Source organism: Eleutherodactylus coqui, chromosome 2 (assembly GCF_035609145.1).
Source record: "Eleutherodactylus coqui strain aEleCoq1 chromosome 2, aEleCoq1.hap1, whole genome shotgun sequence".
Classification (NCBI taxonomy): domain Eukaryota; kingdom Metazoa; phylum Chordata; class Amphibia; order Anura; family Eleutherodactylidae; genus Eleutherodactylus; species Eleutherodactylus coqui.
In genome coordinates, this window is record NC_089838.1 from 151,012,923 (window position 1) to 151,029,809 (window position 16,887).

Consider the following 16,887-nt stretch of genomic DNA (forward strand, 5'->3'; position numbering starts at 1 on the left):
AGATTTAGATTATGTACGTAAAATTTTGATGCTAATTCTTTTGCGCTAGAATTGAATGATCGAGTTGGGACCCAATTACTCTTCCTATTTTGGAGATAATCTATGCTTGTGCCAAATTTCATGTTTTTACGACATCGGGAAGTTGGAGAACTTTTGGCGAGTCAGTCAGTGAGTGCTTTCGTCTTTATATATATAGATTTGGACCAACTTGGGTAGACAAAGACAGATAACCACTTGTGTAGAGTGGGTGATGGAAGAAGTAATGTTACATCCACCACTCCTACAATCCTAAAATTGCTTACAGTAGTAGCTCCAGCACTTGTGTCTCATATCCGACACGCGCCCCTCTTGAAAGGTGACCTCTATAGGGATGCATAACTAATGTGTCATATATTTGTTGTATAAATGAAGTATCACCACAAAGGAAAATCTGTCATCAATCGAGTAAAAAGAATTTTCTAGCATGAATAAAGTAACAAAACAAGGGCGCGGCAGAGTCTCCATCTTCACTCCAGCCGTAAAGTCCTATATCATCTATCTGGGCTGTTCCGACACTGACCTGTTATATCACTGATGATATACCCCTATTCTGAACAGGTAGAGGGGTGTTCACCAGTCATTAGTACTTCTAACTGAGCTACAGTAACACGGAGCACCTTTTTCTTCCTTCTCTCCTCTTTTAAGAAAATAAGAAAATTCTTTTCACTCAATTGATGAAAGATTTTCCTTTGTGGCGATACCTCATTTATACAATAAATGTATGACACATTAGTTACGCATCCCTATAGAGGTCACCTTTCAAGAGGGGTGTGTGTCGGATATGAGACACAAGTACTGGAGCTACTACTGTAAGCAATTTTAGGCTTGTAGGAGTGGTGGATGTAACATTACATCTTCCATCACCCACTCTACACAAGTGGTTATCTGTCTGTTTGTCTACCCAAGTTGGTCCAAATAAAGTATATATTTTAAATATCATTTATTAAAAGTTACGTTTTAAAGGTGTCCTCTTCAGTGATATTGGATAAAAGCACAGGAGCGATCATCACTGGCACAGCCTGTTGGGCATCTGCGCCCGACAGGTCATCCCGTGTAAGAGCTCTAACTTTTGGAGTCTGACTACTCTAATTGTTAAGAACCCTTTCCTATATAGATGTCTAAACTGCCATTCCCCCCACACAATGAATGTTCTCGCTATCCTTACCACAGTCCTTGGGAAGAATAAACCCTGTACTAGGTCTTTGTATTGACAGTGCATCTATTTATATATGTAAAATAGATCACCTCTAAAGGCCCTTTTACACACAGCGATTATCGCTCAAAAGCCATATTTTGAGCGATAATCGTCGTGTGTAAATGTGCACTTTTCGTCTATCGCTGACTTCAGGTCAACATGAAATTCATCATCCCTGATAAGAGGAACAGCATGCTAAGTTCTCCGTGGGCAGTGCTGATAACATTCTTTAACAACTGTTAACAGCTGATGTCCCGTTGAAGAACAATAGCTATATATTGAGAGAACAGATCACCCGCTGTTCTCTAAATACATGCAAGTGAAGTACTAAAGGGCTGATTAGCCCATTAGTAGCTCAAAACTGTCAGATTCTGATGAATTGTGAGCAATCATCTGTGTGTGTAAATGCATCTTAAGACTCCTCTTTTCCAAGCTGAACAAGCTTGTCTTTTCTAGCTTCTCATTATAAGACAAACCATCAATCCCATTTAGTAATAATAATAATAATAATCTTTGTCAACTTATTTCGCAGTGCTTTCAAAACACAGGGAAACATAGACGATACAACAATTACTAGTATTCAATAATTATGAACAAAAGGGGTGGGGGTGCCTGCACCAACTAACTTACACACAACAAGGAGAAGGTGATGCAGGAGGTACAGGAGTAGGAGATGTACACGGTAGGCAAAGGGGAGAAATGTGGGGTGCCACAGATAGACCATAGTCTAGGCGTGCAGTAGGAGAGACGGGCATATTGTAGGTGGTGAGGAAGTGGTAGGGGTGGGGGAATTAGTTCAGGAGCTTTGATATGCTTCTTTGAAGAGGTGCATCTTTAAGGCGCGTCTGAAGTTCCATGTGTCGGGGATTGTCCGGATGTTTTGGGGTAGTGCATTCCAGAGGATCAGTGTTGCTTTGGAGAGGTCCTGGAGGCGAGAATGCGAGGTTCGGAACAGAGTGTGCGGGCTGGGTGATGTATGGACAGAAGGGGAAATGATGTACAGTGGCACGGTGCCGTGGAGAGCTTTGTGGGTGAGGGCATGAGTTTGAATTAAGTTCTGTAGTGCATGGGCAGCCAGTGCAGTGACTGGCAGAGTACAGAGGCATCCGAGATGTGGCTGGATAGGAAGAGGAGTCTTTCTACCGCATTTAGTATGGATTGGAGAGGGGAGAGTCTGGTGTGGATGATGCCAATTAGCAGCGAATTGCAGTAGTCAAGTCGGGAGTCTTGAGTGTCTTTAGCGTGTCTATGGTGAGAATTGGCTGGATTTTTGCAATGTTCCTGAGGTGCAGGTGGCATGTTCAGGCCAGAGATTGGATGTGAGGGGTGAAGAAGAGGTCAGAATCCAGTGTGATCCTAAGACAGCGGGCATGCTGTCTGGGGGTTATAATAGTGCCTGATACAGATATGGAGATATTTTGCGGGGATGTCAGCTGACAAAAAGGGGAAAAGACAAGAATGTAAGTTTTTGAGAGGTTAAGTCTGAGAAAAATAGTGGAGATGATATTAGAGACGGCGGACAGACATATATTTTTGAGGAATGATGCAGCAGGTGTAATGCTGGGTGTCATCAGTGTAGAGATGGCATTGGAGGCCAAATCTTCAGATGGTTTGACCGATTGAGGCTGTGTAGATAGAGAATAGGAGGGGGCCAAAAACCGAGCCCTAGGGGACCCCAACAGTGAGGGGAAGCAGGGAGGAGGTAGAGCCAGCGAAGGAGATGCTGAATAAGTGGTCAGAGAGGTAGGAGGAGAACCAGGAAAGAGCAGTGTTCTTTAGGCCGATGGAGCAAAGCATTGCAAGAAGGAGGTCATGGTCAACAGTGTTAAATGCGGCGGAGAGGTTAATAAGGATTAGTAGGGAATGGTCATCCCTCAACTTGGCGGTCATGAGGTTGGTTGTTACTTTTGTGTAGTAATCTAGCTACTTGCCTTTGAATCATCTGCAGTTCTCCCATACCCTTCTTAGAATGTGCAGCCCAAAACTCAATCCCATACTTGAGATGTAGTCTTAAAAGAAACCTATAAAGGGGTAATCCTACATTGGGATGATGGGATTTTGCTTTCTTTATACATTCTAAAATCTTATTTGATACTTAGTACTGCTTAGTTTATTTGTAACCAGAATACATAAGTCCTTCTCTCATGCCCTAGCCCTATGCCATTTAATTTATATACAGTAATACGATTTTTGCGAACTACTATAAATTCATCAAATTACATTTACCATTACAATCCCCCTGTAAAAATGTGTTCCAGAATTGTCATTTTATGGGGAATGCAAGAATTTGCTAAAACAGACAAGGCAGGAGAGCTGACAGCTCACAGCAAGTATTAAATTATGATATTTTTTCTTGTGTGACAATACACTCATCCAGGATAATAAATATCAGTGAACATTCCAGCGAGATTATATCCATAACATATCTGATGAGAATATTAACTGCTAATACATTCTAATAAAGTTTTATTTCAAGCACTTATTTTACCGGATGGATAACTCTTTGGGAGTATTTGCAAAACTCGTATGCCTTAGGGATATTAATTAGTAAAACGTATTGCTTTAAGATGTGATCCGTGTTAAGGAAAAGGATGTACATTCTTTCAGTATTCATTCAGACAAAACATAATTTATGTCCTGTATACTAAACGACCCTGAGCTGCTCAATACAGTGGTAGCTAACTATAGCCACATTATTAGATTACTGTTCTCATTATCCATAATGTTTAGCTGTAGGCAACAATTATCAGTGCAGTAATAGAATGGAAATGTATTTCTGTCTCTAAAATACATCAGGTTACATTAGATAATATTACTTTTTCTTGTCCTGGACAGTAATTAAAATATGGCGACACGGTATTATGGGCAATGGTGCATGGAAAGCAATTTGGATAATACTCAAAGGTCACACATGTACAGCAATCTATTCTAGAGGTGGAAGTGACAGGTTTTAAGCATTGCAAATGCAATTTTTAGTCAACCCTTTTAAGGTAAATAGGTAAAGGCTTGAGGGGAATGACAAATGTAGCAGAGCTGTCAATCATGTTTTTGGGACTCTGCTGTTTGTGAAGCATGATCAAACCCTCGGGTTAACATACTGCAGTAGGTTTGCATGCAGTAGTATGTAATATCACAGATGTTAAGATGTTCTAATGAGTTCTGTCAAATCATGTTCTCATCTCTGCTACTATAGTATCTATCAATAGGTGTTGTTTTTAGCCATTTAGTCGTTCACGACCCTTAGTGACCCTAAAGGCTCCCTCCCTCCATGTTTTTCGGTTTTGCACTGCTTCTTTCAGTTGTGTGATATCCATGCCAGTATCAGCTTTGACAGTATCAGCCATCGTGTTCTTTGGCGGCCAGGTCTTCTTTTGCAACTGATCTTTCTAAGCATTATAAATTTTTCTAGCTAGTCTGTTCGCATTACATGGCCAAAATATGTGAGTCTGGCCATCTTGGCCTCCAGTGATATATCGTGTCTTATATGATTCAGGACTCCTCTGTTTATTAAGCCCCATTTACACTGATAGATGATCACTCAAAAGTCACTCAAACGATAGTTTGGGTGACAGTTTTTGGTGATCATCTTTGCATACCTTATAGTAGTTAATTAGCTACTATAGAACTATGCAGGCGGAGTGGGACACAGCCATGGCTGCTATTAGAACAATACAGCTGTTCTGCATAAGCAAACAGCTGTATTGTTCTGCATGCTTACAGCCCACGCCCCGCTGTGAATTCACAGCAGGACACTGGCATAAGCAAGATTATCAGTGCAGCCGACTGATGACAGCCAACTGCGCTGATAACAGCTGGTTGCTCAATTCAAGAAAACTGAATGATGTCAGTGCATTTAGACACAACGAGAATTGTTCAAGATGGCTTTGAGCGATTTTTGAGCGATTCTCGTTGTGTCTAAATGGGCCTTTACTCTCGCCCTGGATGGCAAGAGTAATAAACAGAGAAGTACTATCACTAGTACAGTCCTCTTAATTCATAATTTTTGTTTGGTAAGAGGAAAATTAGAACCCACAAACAACAAGGTTGTGACAATAACAAATGCATCCACTAAGCAGGATTCATGTTCACATCACTTATTTTTTCATTACCTTAATGGGTAAATGGATTCAACCTAAGGCCCCCCCTGTCCACGGGCATTTTGAAGTCCTGTGGCAGATCTCCCCGCGAGAGCCGCCACCCTGGAGCAGGAGCCGGCAGACGAATCTCTGCCGGTCAGCCTATCTGACAGATAGGCTGACCGTGGAGATTCGCAGCAGTTCGCAGCATGCTGCAAATTGCCGGCCGCGAGCGGAGAATCGCAATGATTCTCCGCTCGTGGACAGGGGGCCGGCGCTTTCCATAGCAATGCTATGGAATGCTTCCAACGGCATGAATTGATGGCAATTTACCACCGGCGAATTCACGTCCATGAACAGGAGGCCTATAGGATGCAAATTGATACCCGGTAAACTTCACCTTAACCCCTAACAGTCACATTAACACTGGAAAAATGCTAGATTTTGAATTTATATCTAATGTATATTTGGAGCAGAACTCATTCACCTTCAAGGGGTTGTCCGAGTTGTATTTTCTCTGTGAAAGTCCATTCCCCATGCACCAACGCAGTGTTCCCAAACTCCAGTCCTTAGGATCCCCAACAGGTCATGTTTTCAGGATTTACTCAGCAATGCACAGGTGATGTAATTATTGTCGGTGCCTCAGACTTTACCACAGGTGTTCTTACGATAGGATATCCTGAAAACATGACCTGTGGGGGGTCATGAGGACTGGAGTTTACAGTAACATAACAGGTAAGCATATACACACCTCTCCCAGCCTCCGCTGTACCATGCATCATTGTCTGGTCCTCTGTTCCTGTGTTTGTTTACAGGCTGCAATCCCGCACAGTTTACGCAATGTCACAAGGGCTCCAGCAAATGACAGAGCTCAGTGATTCAGCACTGAGTTCTGTCATTGGCTGCAGCACCTGTGACATCCCGTAAACGGGCTGGGGTTTCCTGTAAATGTAAATGTTCTCGCCCCCGCATAATGCTTCGGCGTGACGCGCCGGCCACGTCACGTGACACGCCCACCGCGTCACATGACGCAGCCGGCCGTGTCATATGACGCGGTGGCGGTAGGCGCGGAAGCAGTTTCACGCTATCTTCCGCTGTGCTACAGCGGAGGATAGCATGACGGACGGGCTTCCATTGACTGCAATGGAAGCCGTCCGCGTGTTCACCCGCGGCAAAGAGAGCATGCCGCGGGTGAGGACGGGTGATTTCATGGTGCGGAATTCCGCAGTGGAATTCCGCACCGTGAGCTATTAGGTTCAATAGAACCTAATAGCTGCGGGCAACGTGGCGGAAATCCGTCTGTGGGAAGGAGGCCTAAGGTGACAGCAGTAAATTCAGTATTCCTGCTCTCACTGTAGCTCTAGTTCTATCAGTATTCTTGGCTGTAAAACAGCATGGCTGTAGCAACCATAGAACCAAAGCTACAGCCTTTTAAAACAAGGCTTAGGGTATTCAGGTCAAACAGCATGTCTATTAACTGGACATATCAGCATCACAGTGCTCTAAGTTAGTACGGCACATTGGACAACTGAATTCTCATTTGCAAAGGGAAAGACTAGAGACAATGGGATGAAACTGAAAGAGAGGAGACACAAATTGGATATTAGAAAAAACTTTCTGTCAGTGAGGGTGAACAATAAGAGGAACAGGTTACCACGGGAGGTGAGTTCTCCTTCAATGGAAGTGTTCAAACAAAGGCTGGACAAATATCTGTTTGGGATGATTTATTCTAGTTCTATGAATAAGGCTTAATGTTATTAATAATTCTATATAAGCATATATATATATATATATAAGCGCTGCGGAATATGTTGGTGCTATACAAATAACGTTTTTTATTATTATTATATGTTCTGTAGTGAAGACTCTTGAGGAGCCAAGTGAAGTGGTGCTGACAAAAGCCAGTAATATTAAACAATAGTAATCCATTGAATTAGAAGAAACTGCTGTCAGCGTAACCAGAGAGAACTTTATTGTAGAGGAGTTAACAGCAGGACCAGCATTATAATTTTATTAAGTAGCCGTTGTCATTGGTTAACTATGAGAAAGAATATTCCATTTTTATTTTTTTAAATGATGGCAGTACGGCATTAATCATCTCCAGAGGAAGTATGTGGGAGTTGCAGAGTACAGAGTGTTATTAGTTTACAATGTATTACATATAATCTGGTCTAGCTATGCACAAAGTAAGCTGCAGGACTAGAAAATAAAGATGTAATAAAGCAGTCGCTAATGGCTGTCCTACTGTACCCATGCAGCACATTAGTTCTAGTATTTCAAGTATAAGGCCAAATGCAGACGGCCGGGTCAGATTCCAACTGTGAGATCCTCGCAGCGGGATGCGACCCTGTGCCTCTGCAGTGACCTCCGACTTACCTGTCCGGCATCTTCACTCTGCGCTATGGATGTGCCGGCAGTGCAGAGCAGTCGGACTGGTGATGACGTGTCTAGTGCAAGCCCGCTCATGGGCATGGGAATGCATTTTTCAATGCATGTCCTATGGGCTGTATTTGCTGTGGGATCCGGAGCTCCGGATGCCGTAGTGCAAATACGCCCGTGTGCATTGTGCCCAAGTCAGAATTAAGTGTACAAAATAAAGAAAAATCCTTGTTTTCTAATACACTACAAAGCGACATCTAATGTTTCATGAATCGACCCAACAGGAGGTCACTCATATGTGCAAAATATGTGTTATGCAAATAAAATACACATTCAGGACCCAAAGCCTTAAATTAAATACATAGAGTAAAAATAGACGAGAACAAGGAATCCGACAAGAGCTCCACTAAGTGCATTCCATTACTACTCCAGTGCTTCAGGATGCAGAAGGAACCTTTCTGTAACTAAGGAAGGATTTCATATTTTGCTCTGGGTTTTACTCTGCAGCCCTTCAGGCAGATGAGGTCAGCAAGCCTTGCACTACTTGCTCAGCCATGTCTTTATTGCTGTGCAAGCAGCGGTTAAATGACCTATAGAAGATATATGACCATATCTGCACCCCCTCTCTCTATATCCTAAGTAGCCAACTGTATCTGGTTTGGAAACACATATATCATTGCCAAAACACATGGGAATGAAAATCACAATCGTTTCCTGGAGTGTGACTTAGCTGGCTACAAGTCTAATAACTTGGTAAATGCTGCTGTGAGCAAAATAAATGCATAGCCACTATTAGTACATAGCCTGAAAGGACTCAGCAAATGTCAAGTCTATGTAACTTTCCCCGCATATACTCCAAATGTCATTGCTCAATATATAAGTGCTGTATTTCTGGTTACAGAAAGCATTGTTCTCTTGTTTGTTCTGTATTGTAGAGATTATCTCTCTGCATTTCTGCTCAAATACAAAAACCTCTATATTTGTATGAAGAATAAAATGAAGAGACGGGAAAATGAATGTATTAGCTGATATAAGCAGTACGCAAGCAGGCAGCAGAGATTATTACATAAAGGTTAGGTCACTAAGACATTTTGTATCAGAATTACTAAACCAAAGATTACATTTTTAATCATGCAGTCCTATAATATTTACGGGCAATGCCACCCTTTAGCTGCTTGCACACAAGCATATTTCTCATCAGTATTCCAGCAGTTTTTTCTTCAGGTCATAATATGGAGCCAATGAATCTATGGGGCTATTTATACGGGCTTTTACATAGGCTGTTTAAAAACAGAGCATGCATTACTTCTATATGTTATGTGGATGGAAATTATCCCTGTCAAGATGGAGATCTGGTGTGCCTCAAAACTGATTTGGCTTACGGCTAGACCCGTAGGCTGCAGCTGGGTTTCCCTGGTTTTCACCCTTTAATGCCACCAATCAAGATCTGGTCTTTCTCTTTCTGCCATTATACAATGGCGCCATCTGCTGGCTAGAGCCAGTACTGCTGTATAGGACATGCTGGAGAGGCCCCCGACAACAGAGCGGCCAGTACTGTACAGTAAGAATACCCTGTTGGACGTCTTCCAACATTAGAGCTGTACAGCTCTGTCTTTAGACATCAGACAGTGGATTGGAAAGGGTTAAGGCCCATTTACATGTAAAGATAAACTTCTCGAAAGATTGAACGTTTTAGCGATCTTTTTGCAAAAAGCGTTAAAGGACGCTAATATTCATTAACACTTTATCATCTTCATCTGCATGTAAAAGGGCCTCCTGGAACTGTTTACAGAGCCCAGCATGTGGGTGGGGCTCTGCACACAGCTGCATTGTTCTTGTCGGGGCTGTTGGGAGAATATAATGTAATCTATCGGCTCGGGCAGAGAACACAGCATGAGGTCTGTTGAGAGATACTTTATCTCTCTGCGGCTGAACGATGGATTTTAAGTTCGCCTTAAAAATTATAGTTCTGACAAAAACTGTACGATGGCAGCATTTACACGTAACGATTATCGCTCGTTTTCGGTCAGTTGAACTAATTTTAAGCGATAACCGTTACGTGTAAATGGGCCTGTAGTTAAGAGCCAGCTGAAGCAACTTGGTCAGGTTTACAGTAAGGCAGTACTAGAGGGTCAAAAAAGAGACATAGTTGAGGAACAGAATGAAGTTAGGACAGAAGGAATACTTACTTTCAGACATGGTTAATAAACAAGGAAAAGAGAAGTCTGGAAAGCTGTCATGGATCAATACCAGGAGAGCATACAGAACACTATAACATGATTGCACACTAAATTCTGTGTTCACAGAAAAAAAATTATAAAGTTCTAACTCTTGGTAGACAGGGACAAAAAAAAAAAAAAGAAAAATGCCATGGGAGTGAAGGAGTTCAAGGAATTGTCCTGTAAAGACAACTCTTTTTCTGACTGCTGACCTCTGCTGGTCCGGTTTCAGACACCCCTGGTGATTTGCTGTAGGCAGACAAACATTTCCCCTGAATTCAAGGAATGGCCAGCTATGTACTACAAAATCAGGCCAGGTTGGCCAGAGTAAGGATACTTACATTCACACCGGCATATTCATCAAGATGCTGCAGAATACAGTATTCTGGCATGAAAAAAATCTGTATCAATATTGTCTGCATGTTTGCCATTGGGATTTTGGCAAAAATTTGAAAAGGACTTAAAATTCTTTTGGCAATTCTGCATCGAAATCTGCTTTAGACATGGGGATTTTGGTGTGGATTTCGACAGTGGAATATTCCACAGAATCTTGAAGAATATTCCAGCACCCACCTGTGCACCAAATGATACAAATAGAAAGACGTGCTTGACACGAATTGAGATTAATACCTTCTAACATGCTTTGCTTCCAAATGTAGACAAAATATGACCAAAGCAATTAAATAGCCTCTAAACTGTACCAGCATGCAGCACAACCTCATGCTGTAGTTCTTGCTAAATCCGTAAATACTGTGCAAGGTAATCGTTTATTTCTAATGTACTTATTTGGGCTGCTATTACTCACGGCTTAAGTAGAGCAACACACTGTTAGTGAAAACATTCCAAAAAGGTGTAAAAACAGTTTGATTTACTTCACATGTCAAAGTTAGCACATTTAGTAACCTTCCAAAATCTAAAAATAAAACAGCGATAGACTTTATTTACGTAGCAGAATAGCCATGTTATAGATAGACAAAGACTTCAGCCATTGGATAACATCAGTGTAAGGCATACCGCAAGTCCAATGCGGTTATATATACAATACAAAAGCCTTGTAGGGGTCGGATAACTCTTTCCCTAAAGCAAGTTACGATGGTGATCTGTTGATTGTCAAGGGTATGGCTGCAGGCTCCCCAGTGAGCAGCTGTTTTCGTCAAAGAGCTATGAATGGCCCAAGTTAGGTCTTGTGTTAACAGCCGTATGCATAAAACACTGCAGGTCTCCCGCAGCATATTATATATTTTCCAGCCACACATACTGCCGGTAGAGAGCAGACAGAGACAGTGTATGGCTGCATATGGCACTGTGCATGCCCGCGAATCACGCACACAGTGTGATTTTTTTATTTTAAGTTCTCCATATGCAATGTATTGCATACGGATAGCATGTCATACCCAGCCCATACACGTGTATAGGGCTCACACTGCATACATATGCAAAGAAATAAAGCATACTGTGATTTATTTTTCTCGCATATCAATACGCAGTGTCTACACGCCAATGTGCATGGTTTAATGAAAGTCTATTGTCATGGTGATACGCAGTGAATGGAGTCAATGAAAGTATTATGGTGGTATGCTGTGAAAACACGGTCGTGGACATGAGCCTAATAGGTGACTATGCCAGAATGGTACCCACACTTTTAGCATTAAATGTCTGATTTGGAAAATAAAATAATCTAAAATCGGTCTATGATGTTCATGGTAAAGGTAAAGTCCCCTGGTGCAAGCACAGAACCATGACTGACTCTTCGGGTGACGTCTCAACATGACATTTTCTCGGCAGACTGTCTTTTGCCTATGCTTTCCGCAGTCATCTTTTACCCCCTAGCAAGCTGGGTACTCATTTTACTGATCTCAGAAGGATGGAAGGCTGAGTCAACCGTGAGCCAGCAACCTGAACCATGTGGGGATTGAACCCACAACCTTCAGGTCGTGAGCGAGAGCTTAGGACTGCATTGATGGACTTCAATATAGATAGGCACATTGTTTCTCTGACTACCTAATGCGCACTGTGAACTAGTATGCATCGTTACTTTAAGACACTACAATCTGCTTTGATTGGCCAGTGTGTAGTGTCTTAGACTAATGATGCATACTAATGAAGGGCGTCCATCAGGTAGTCAGAGGAGAGGTGCGGCCATCTTTCTTTATACAGAACTGGACGGTCGCTTTAACTCACATATTAGATTTATTGTAAGGTGTGTACATCTTAAGGATAGATATAACTAATGCCATATTTAGTCTTTAAGACATAAAATATACTAAACAGAAAACTATGGGGGAAATTCATAAAAACTGTGACAGAAAAAGTGACTTCATTGCTCAAAACAACCAATCGCAGTGTGGGTTTCATTTTAAAAATAAAAGTTGTGCTGTGATTGGTCGTTACAATTATAATATACTGCAATGGAATGTGATAATAGAGTCTAACTGTAGCATAGGAATAGAAAAGAATTGAAACATAATTAGAGATGAGCGAGCGTACTCGCTAAGGCAAATTACTCGAGCGAGTATTGCCATTTTTGAGTACATGCCTGCTCGTCCCAAAAGATTCAGGGGCCGGCGGGGGAGAGTGGGGAGGAACGGGGATGGGGGGGGAGATCTCTCTCTCTCTCTTGCCCCCCCCCGCTCCCTCATGCCCACTCCCGCAACTCACCGGTCACTCCCGCCGGCCCCCGAATCTTTTGGCATGAGCGGGCATGTAATCAAAAATGGCAATACTCGCTCGAGTACTTTGCCTTAGCGAGTACGCTCGCTTATCTCTAAACATAATTAGAGATGAGCGAGCATACTCGCTAAGGACAATTACTCGATCGAGCATTGTCCTTAGCGAGTACCTGCCCGCTCGGAAGAAAAGGTTCGGCTGCCGGCACGGGAGAGAGGTGAGTTGTGGCAGTGAGCAGGGGAGAGTGGGGGGAGAGAGAGATCTCCCCTCCGTTCCTCCCCGCTCTTCCCCGCCGCCGGCAGCGGAACCTTTTTTTCCGAGCGGGCAGGTACTCGCTAAGGGCAATGCTCGATCGAGTAATTGCCCTTAGCGAGTATGCTTGCTCATCTCTAAACATAATGTTTAGTAACACATTGCTCTTCAAATCATGTTTTAACTCTAGACAGTTCTTAGTGTGAAGCTCTTACTATACTATTTTTCAATGTGTAGACCTTTTGATCAGCATTAGTGTGATTAATTTATACTTTTAAAGTAACTTTTATTTATTTTTCCATTTTCAGATCTCCTTGCTATTCCCCGAACTATTAATCAGCTATGGGGAAATAAGTGAATTGCTTCTTCAATGACCACCTACAGAATCCACATTTCCACAATGGTTTTTCGATGTCGATCAAGAATAGCGTGACCTTCAATTTCACAGTATGTGCGGAGCGTTTGAAAAACGAGACTGCACTTGGCTTCCTGAGAAAGAAACATTACAGTATTATGTGTTGAATATGTTCATGAAGTGTCCAATTTGTCATTAATAATAACGGGGGAAAAAAACACAAGTTCTCATTCGTGTGCAGCTCAACAAGCATTAAGGCCTGAAAAATGAGGGAAATAAAACTCAAAATAAACTTGCTGTTCGGACTAACAATCACTGCACTGGTGCAAGCTAGTCAAAAAAAGATGGATTGTCCGGAGCAGTGCACATGTGAAATTCGACCGTGGTTTACGCCGAGATCCATTTACATTGAAGCTTTCACAGTGGATTGCAATGCATTAGATCTTTATAGCATCCCTGACAGACTCCCAGCAAACACACAGGTCTTACTTTTACAGGCTAATAATATTGAAGAAATTAAAAATGTGGATCACTTTCCAGTAAATCTTACGGGGCTGGATTTATCACAGAACAATCTGTCCTCTATGGTCAATATCAATTTCACAAATGCCCATCAGGTGCTTTCTGTGTACCTGGAGGAAAATAAACTAGCGGAGCTGACAGAGGAGTGCTTTTCTGGACTGGTACATTTACAAGAGCTCTACATTAATCATAACTTTATATGCACAATTTCCCCAAATGCATTTGCTGGGCTTGGCAATTTGCTGAGACTTCATCTTAACGCAAACAGATTGCAAGTGGTTAATAGCCTGTGGTTTGAAGCGATGCCACATCTGGAGATTCTCATGATTGGTGAAAATCCAGTAATCAAAATCGAAGATATGAACTTTAAGCCTCTTATCAATCTGCGCAGCCTGGTTTTAGCAGGAATAAATCTTACAGAAATATCTGATAATGCCTTCATAGGCCTAGAAAATTTGGAAAGCATTTCTTTCTATGACAACAGATTTGTTAACGTCCCCTCTGTTGCTCTTCAAAAGGTTTTGAACCTTAAATTTTTGGATCTAAATAAAAATCCTATTAGGAGAATACAAAGAGGAGATTTTAGCAATATGTTACACTTGAAAGAGCTAGGCATTAATAACATGCCTGAGCTAGTTTCAATAGATAGTCTTGCCATTGAAAATTTGCCCGAATTGAGAAAAATAGAAGCAACCAATAACCCAAAACTGGCCTACATTCATCCGAATGCATTCTATAGACTTCCTAAATTAGAAACGCTCATGCTCAACAGCAATTCGCTCAGTGCCCTATATAGAAGCACTATAGATGCTTTGCCCAACCTGAAGGAATTAGGAATACACAGCAACCCCATCAGATGTGACTGTGTGAACCGCTGGATAAATATGAACAAAACAAGCATCCGTTTTATGGAAACCGATTCGTTGTTTTGTGTGGACCCACCTGAATTTCAAGGTCAGAATGTTAGACATATACATTTCCGGGAAATGATGGAAATATGCTTACCCCTTATCGCTCCACAGAGTTTTCCCTCAGATCTGGATATAAGTACTGGCAACTCCATTTCATTGCATTGCCGAGCTACAGCAGAACCGGAGCCAGACATTTACTGGATCACACCTTCAGGGTCTAAGCTTCAACCTAATACAATTAATGGCCCATTTTATGTCCACGCTGAAGGAACATTGAAAATCAGCAGAATAAGTATTTTAGAAGCTGGACTTTACACTTGTGTGGCAAAGAACCTAGTTGGTGCCGATTTGAAAACGGTCATGATCACCGTAGATGGATTCTTACCAGAGGATGCCAATGGATCCGTCAGTATTGACATCAAGGAAGTTCAAAGTAATTCTGTTTTGGTGTCTTGGAATTCCCAGTCAAAGATTTTGAAATCTAGTGTGCAATGGATTGCATCCCTGAATGCAGAATACACCAGAATTGCTCACAGCGTTCGAATGCCGTCAGATGTCAAACAATACAATTTAACTCGTCTAAGTCCTTTGACCGAATACAAGATTTGCATAGATGTACCCACCATGTATCAGCAGGTGGAAAAGCAATGTATTAACGTCACCACAAAAGGAATGGATAATATGAGAAAACACAAAGAAACCTTTAAAACAACAGCCCTGATTATTATCCTATGTGGGCTGTTTGGGATCATTACTGTGGCTTACTTTTTCAACTATATATCTTTATACTTAAGACGGTTTTCGGAACAGAAATACAGTGAAAATCTTTTGCAGACACCACCATTTGCTTACAATGACCTTTATCCTCCTTTGCTGAGCCTTTGGAATCTTGAAAATGAAAGCACATCTCTGGAAGTCAAATCGACAATAATACAAGTACCCGGTATGATGCCATAAAAACAACCCTAAGAGAATGTGACCCATGGAATACAAAAAAAAGCACAAGGTTCTAGTTGTGCTCCTCTAAAAGCAGGAAGACTATTTTCTAGGAAACTAAAAGACAACATAATGTCACTCTAACTTATGGCTTAACATACAAAAAGCCGGACGAGCAAGTCATCGACACAATAAAAACTAGATAAAACAAAGAACTACGATTTTTGTCAAATACAATTATATTACTTTTCTTTTATGTATTTCCTTTGCTTTGATTTTTTTTACATTGAATTGTAGTTGAACTGAGCAATACCTCCTCTTCTGTGATGTATTACACATTTTAGCCAAGAGTTTTTCAAGTGACAGAATTGAATAGAATTGACACGTGATGTTACAAAACGGACATTCCTGTAGCGTAGTAAGGACAGTAAATATGTAAATCTTTTTTATGGAAAAATACATTTTTGATTAAAATAAAAACTACCTGTGCCATGACTATTTTATTATGTGATATTAAGGACTTAGACGTGCTGTGATAATGTCAACTGAAGTATGCAAATTATAAGCCATATGCAATATGTATGATAACTCACTGGAACTGTATGAAGCAGTGCAATTTGTCTGTATGCTGGCAAGTCCTAGGCTTTTTTTATTGAATAACTCAAATATGTTACATATACATTATATCTAAAATATAACTAACATATAACACCAAAGGTGGGCTAAGGGGGTTTTTATTTATGGTTTAATATTCATTCTGAAATAGAACATTTTTTGGAGTTCATTTTTGCAGATCTATAAAAATCTCTCCCCCTGTCTTGAATTACTGTCCCCATCATTTATGGGAATGATTGGTCTATTGTATTGGCAATTGTCTACATAATCATTACAACAGGAACTCGGCACAGTGTAGTCCGTGTCATTCACATGAGCTGCAGCATTTCCGCAAAAGAATCAGAGTAAGGGTAAAGGCTGGTTTACACGGACAGTAGATCACTCAAAGATCGCTCAAACAACAGTTTGAGTGACAGCTTTGAGCGATCATTTTGCATAAAAATTAATTGGTATTTAAGTAGCTACTCGGATACTTAAATACCAATTATGTATGTAAATGCAGCCTTCACTGAATGCAGCTAATAGCCCGAGGCTATTATTCTTTGTTCTCCATGGGGAAACAATGCTATCAGCACTCCCCGTGGAGAACTGCTGATAAAAGTGAGTGAAGATTTTTATGTTGGACTGAATTTAACGATCAGTTAGCACTGCCCGAAAAGCGGACATTGGGCGCACATTTACACGCACCGATTATCGCTAAAACGATCGCCGATTAGCATTA

General features: G+C 41.3%; 1 protein-coding gene across 1 annotated transcript in view; it reads left to right on the forward strand.

The window, feature by feature from the left end:
- LRRN3 (leucine rich repeat neuronal 3) overlaps positions 1-16,232 on the forward strand; it is a 60,297-nt gene extending 44,065 nt beyond the window's left edge. The window contains exon 2 of the mRNA XM_066591767.1: positions 13,136-16,232. Coding sequence (XP_066447864.1) covers positions 13,449-15,572 — 2,124 coding nt within the window. The 5' untranslated portion in view covers positions 13,136-13,448 and the 3' untranslated portion in view covers positions 15,573-16,232. The remainder of the gene's footprint in view (positions 1-13,135) is intronic.
- The last annotated feature ends 655 nt before the right edge of the window (positions 16,233-16,887 follow it).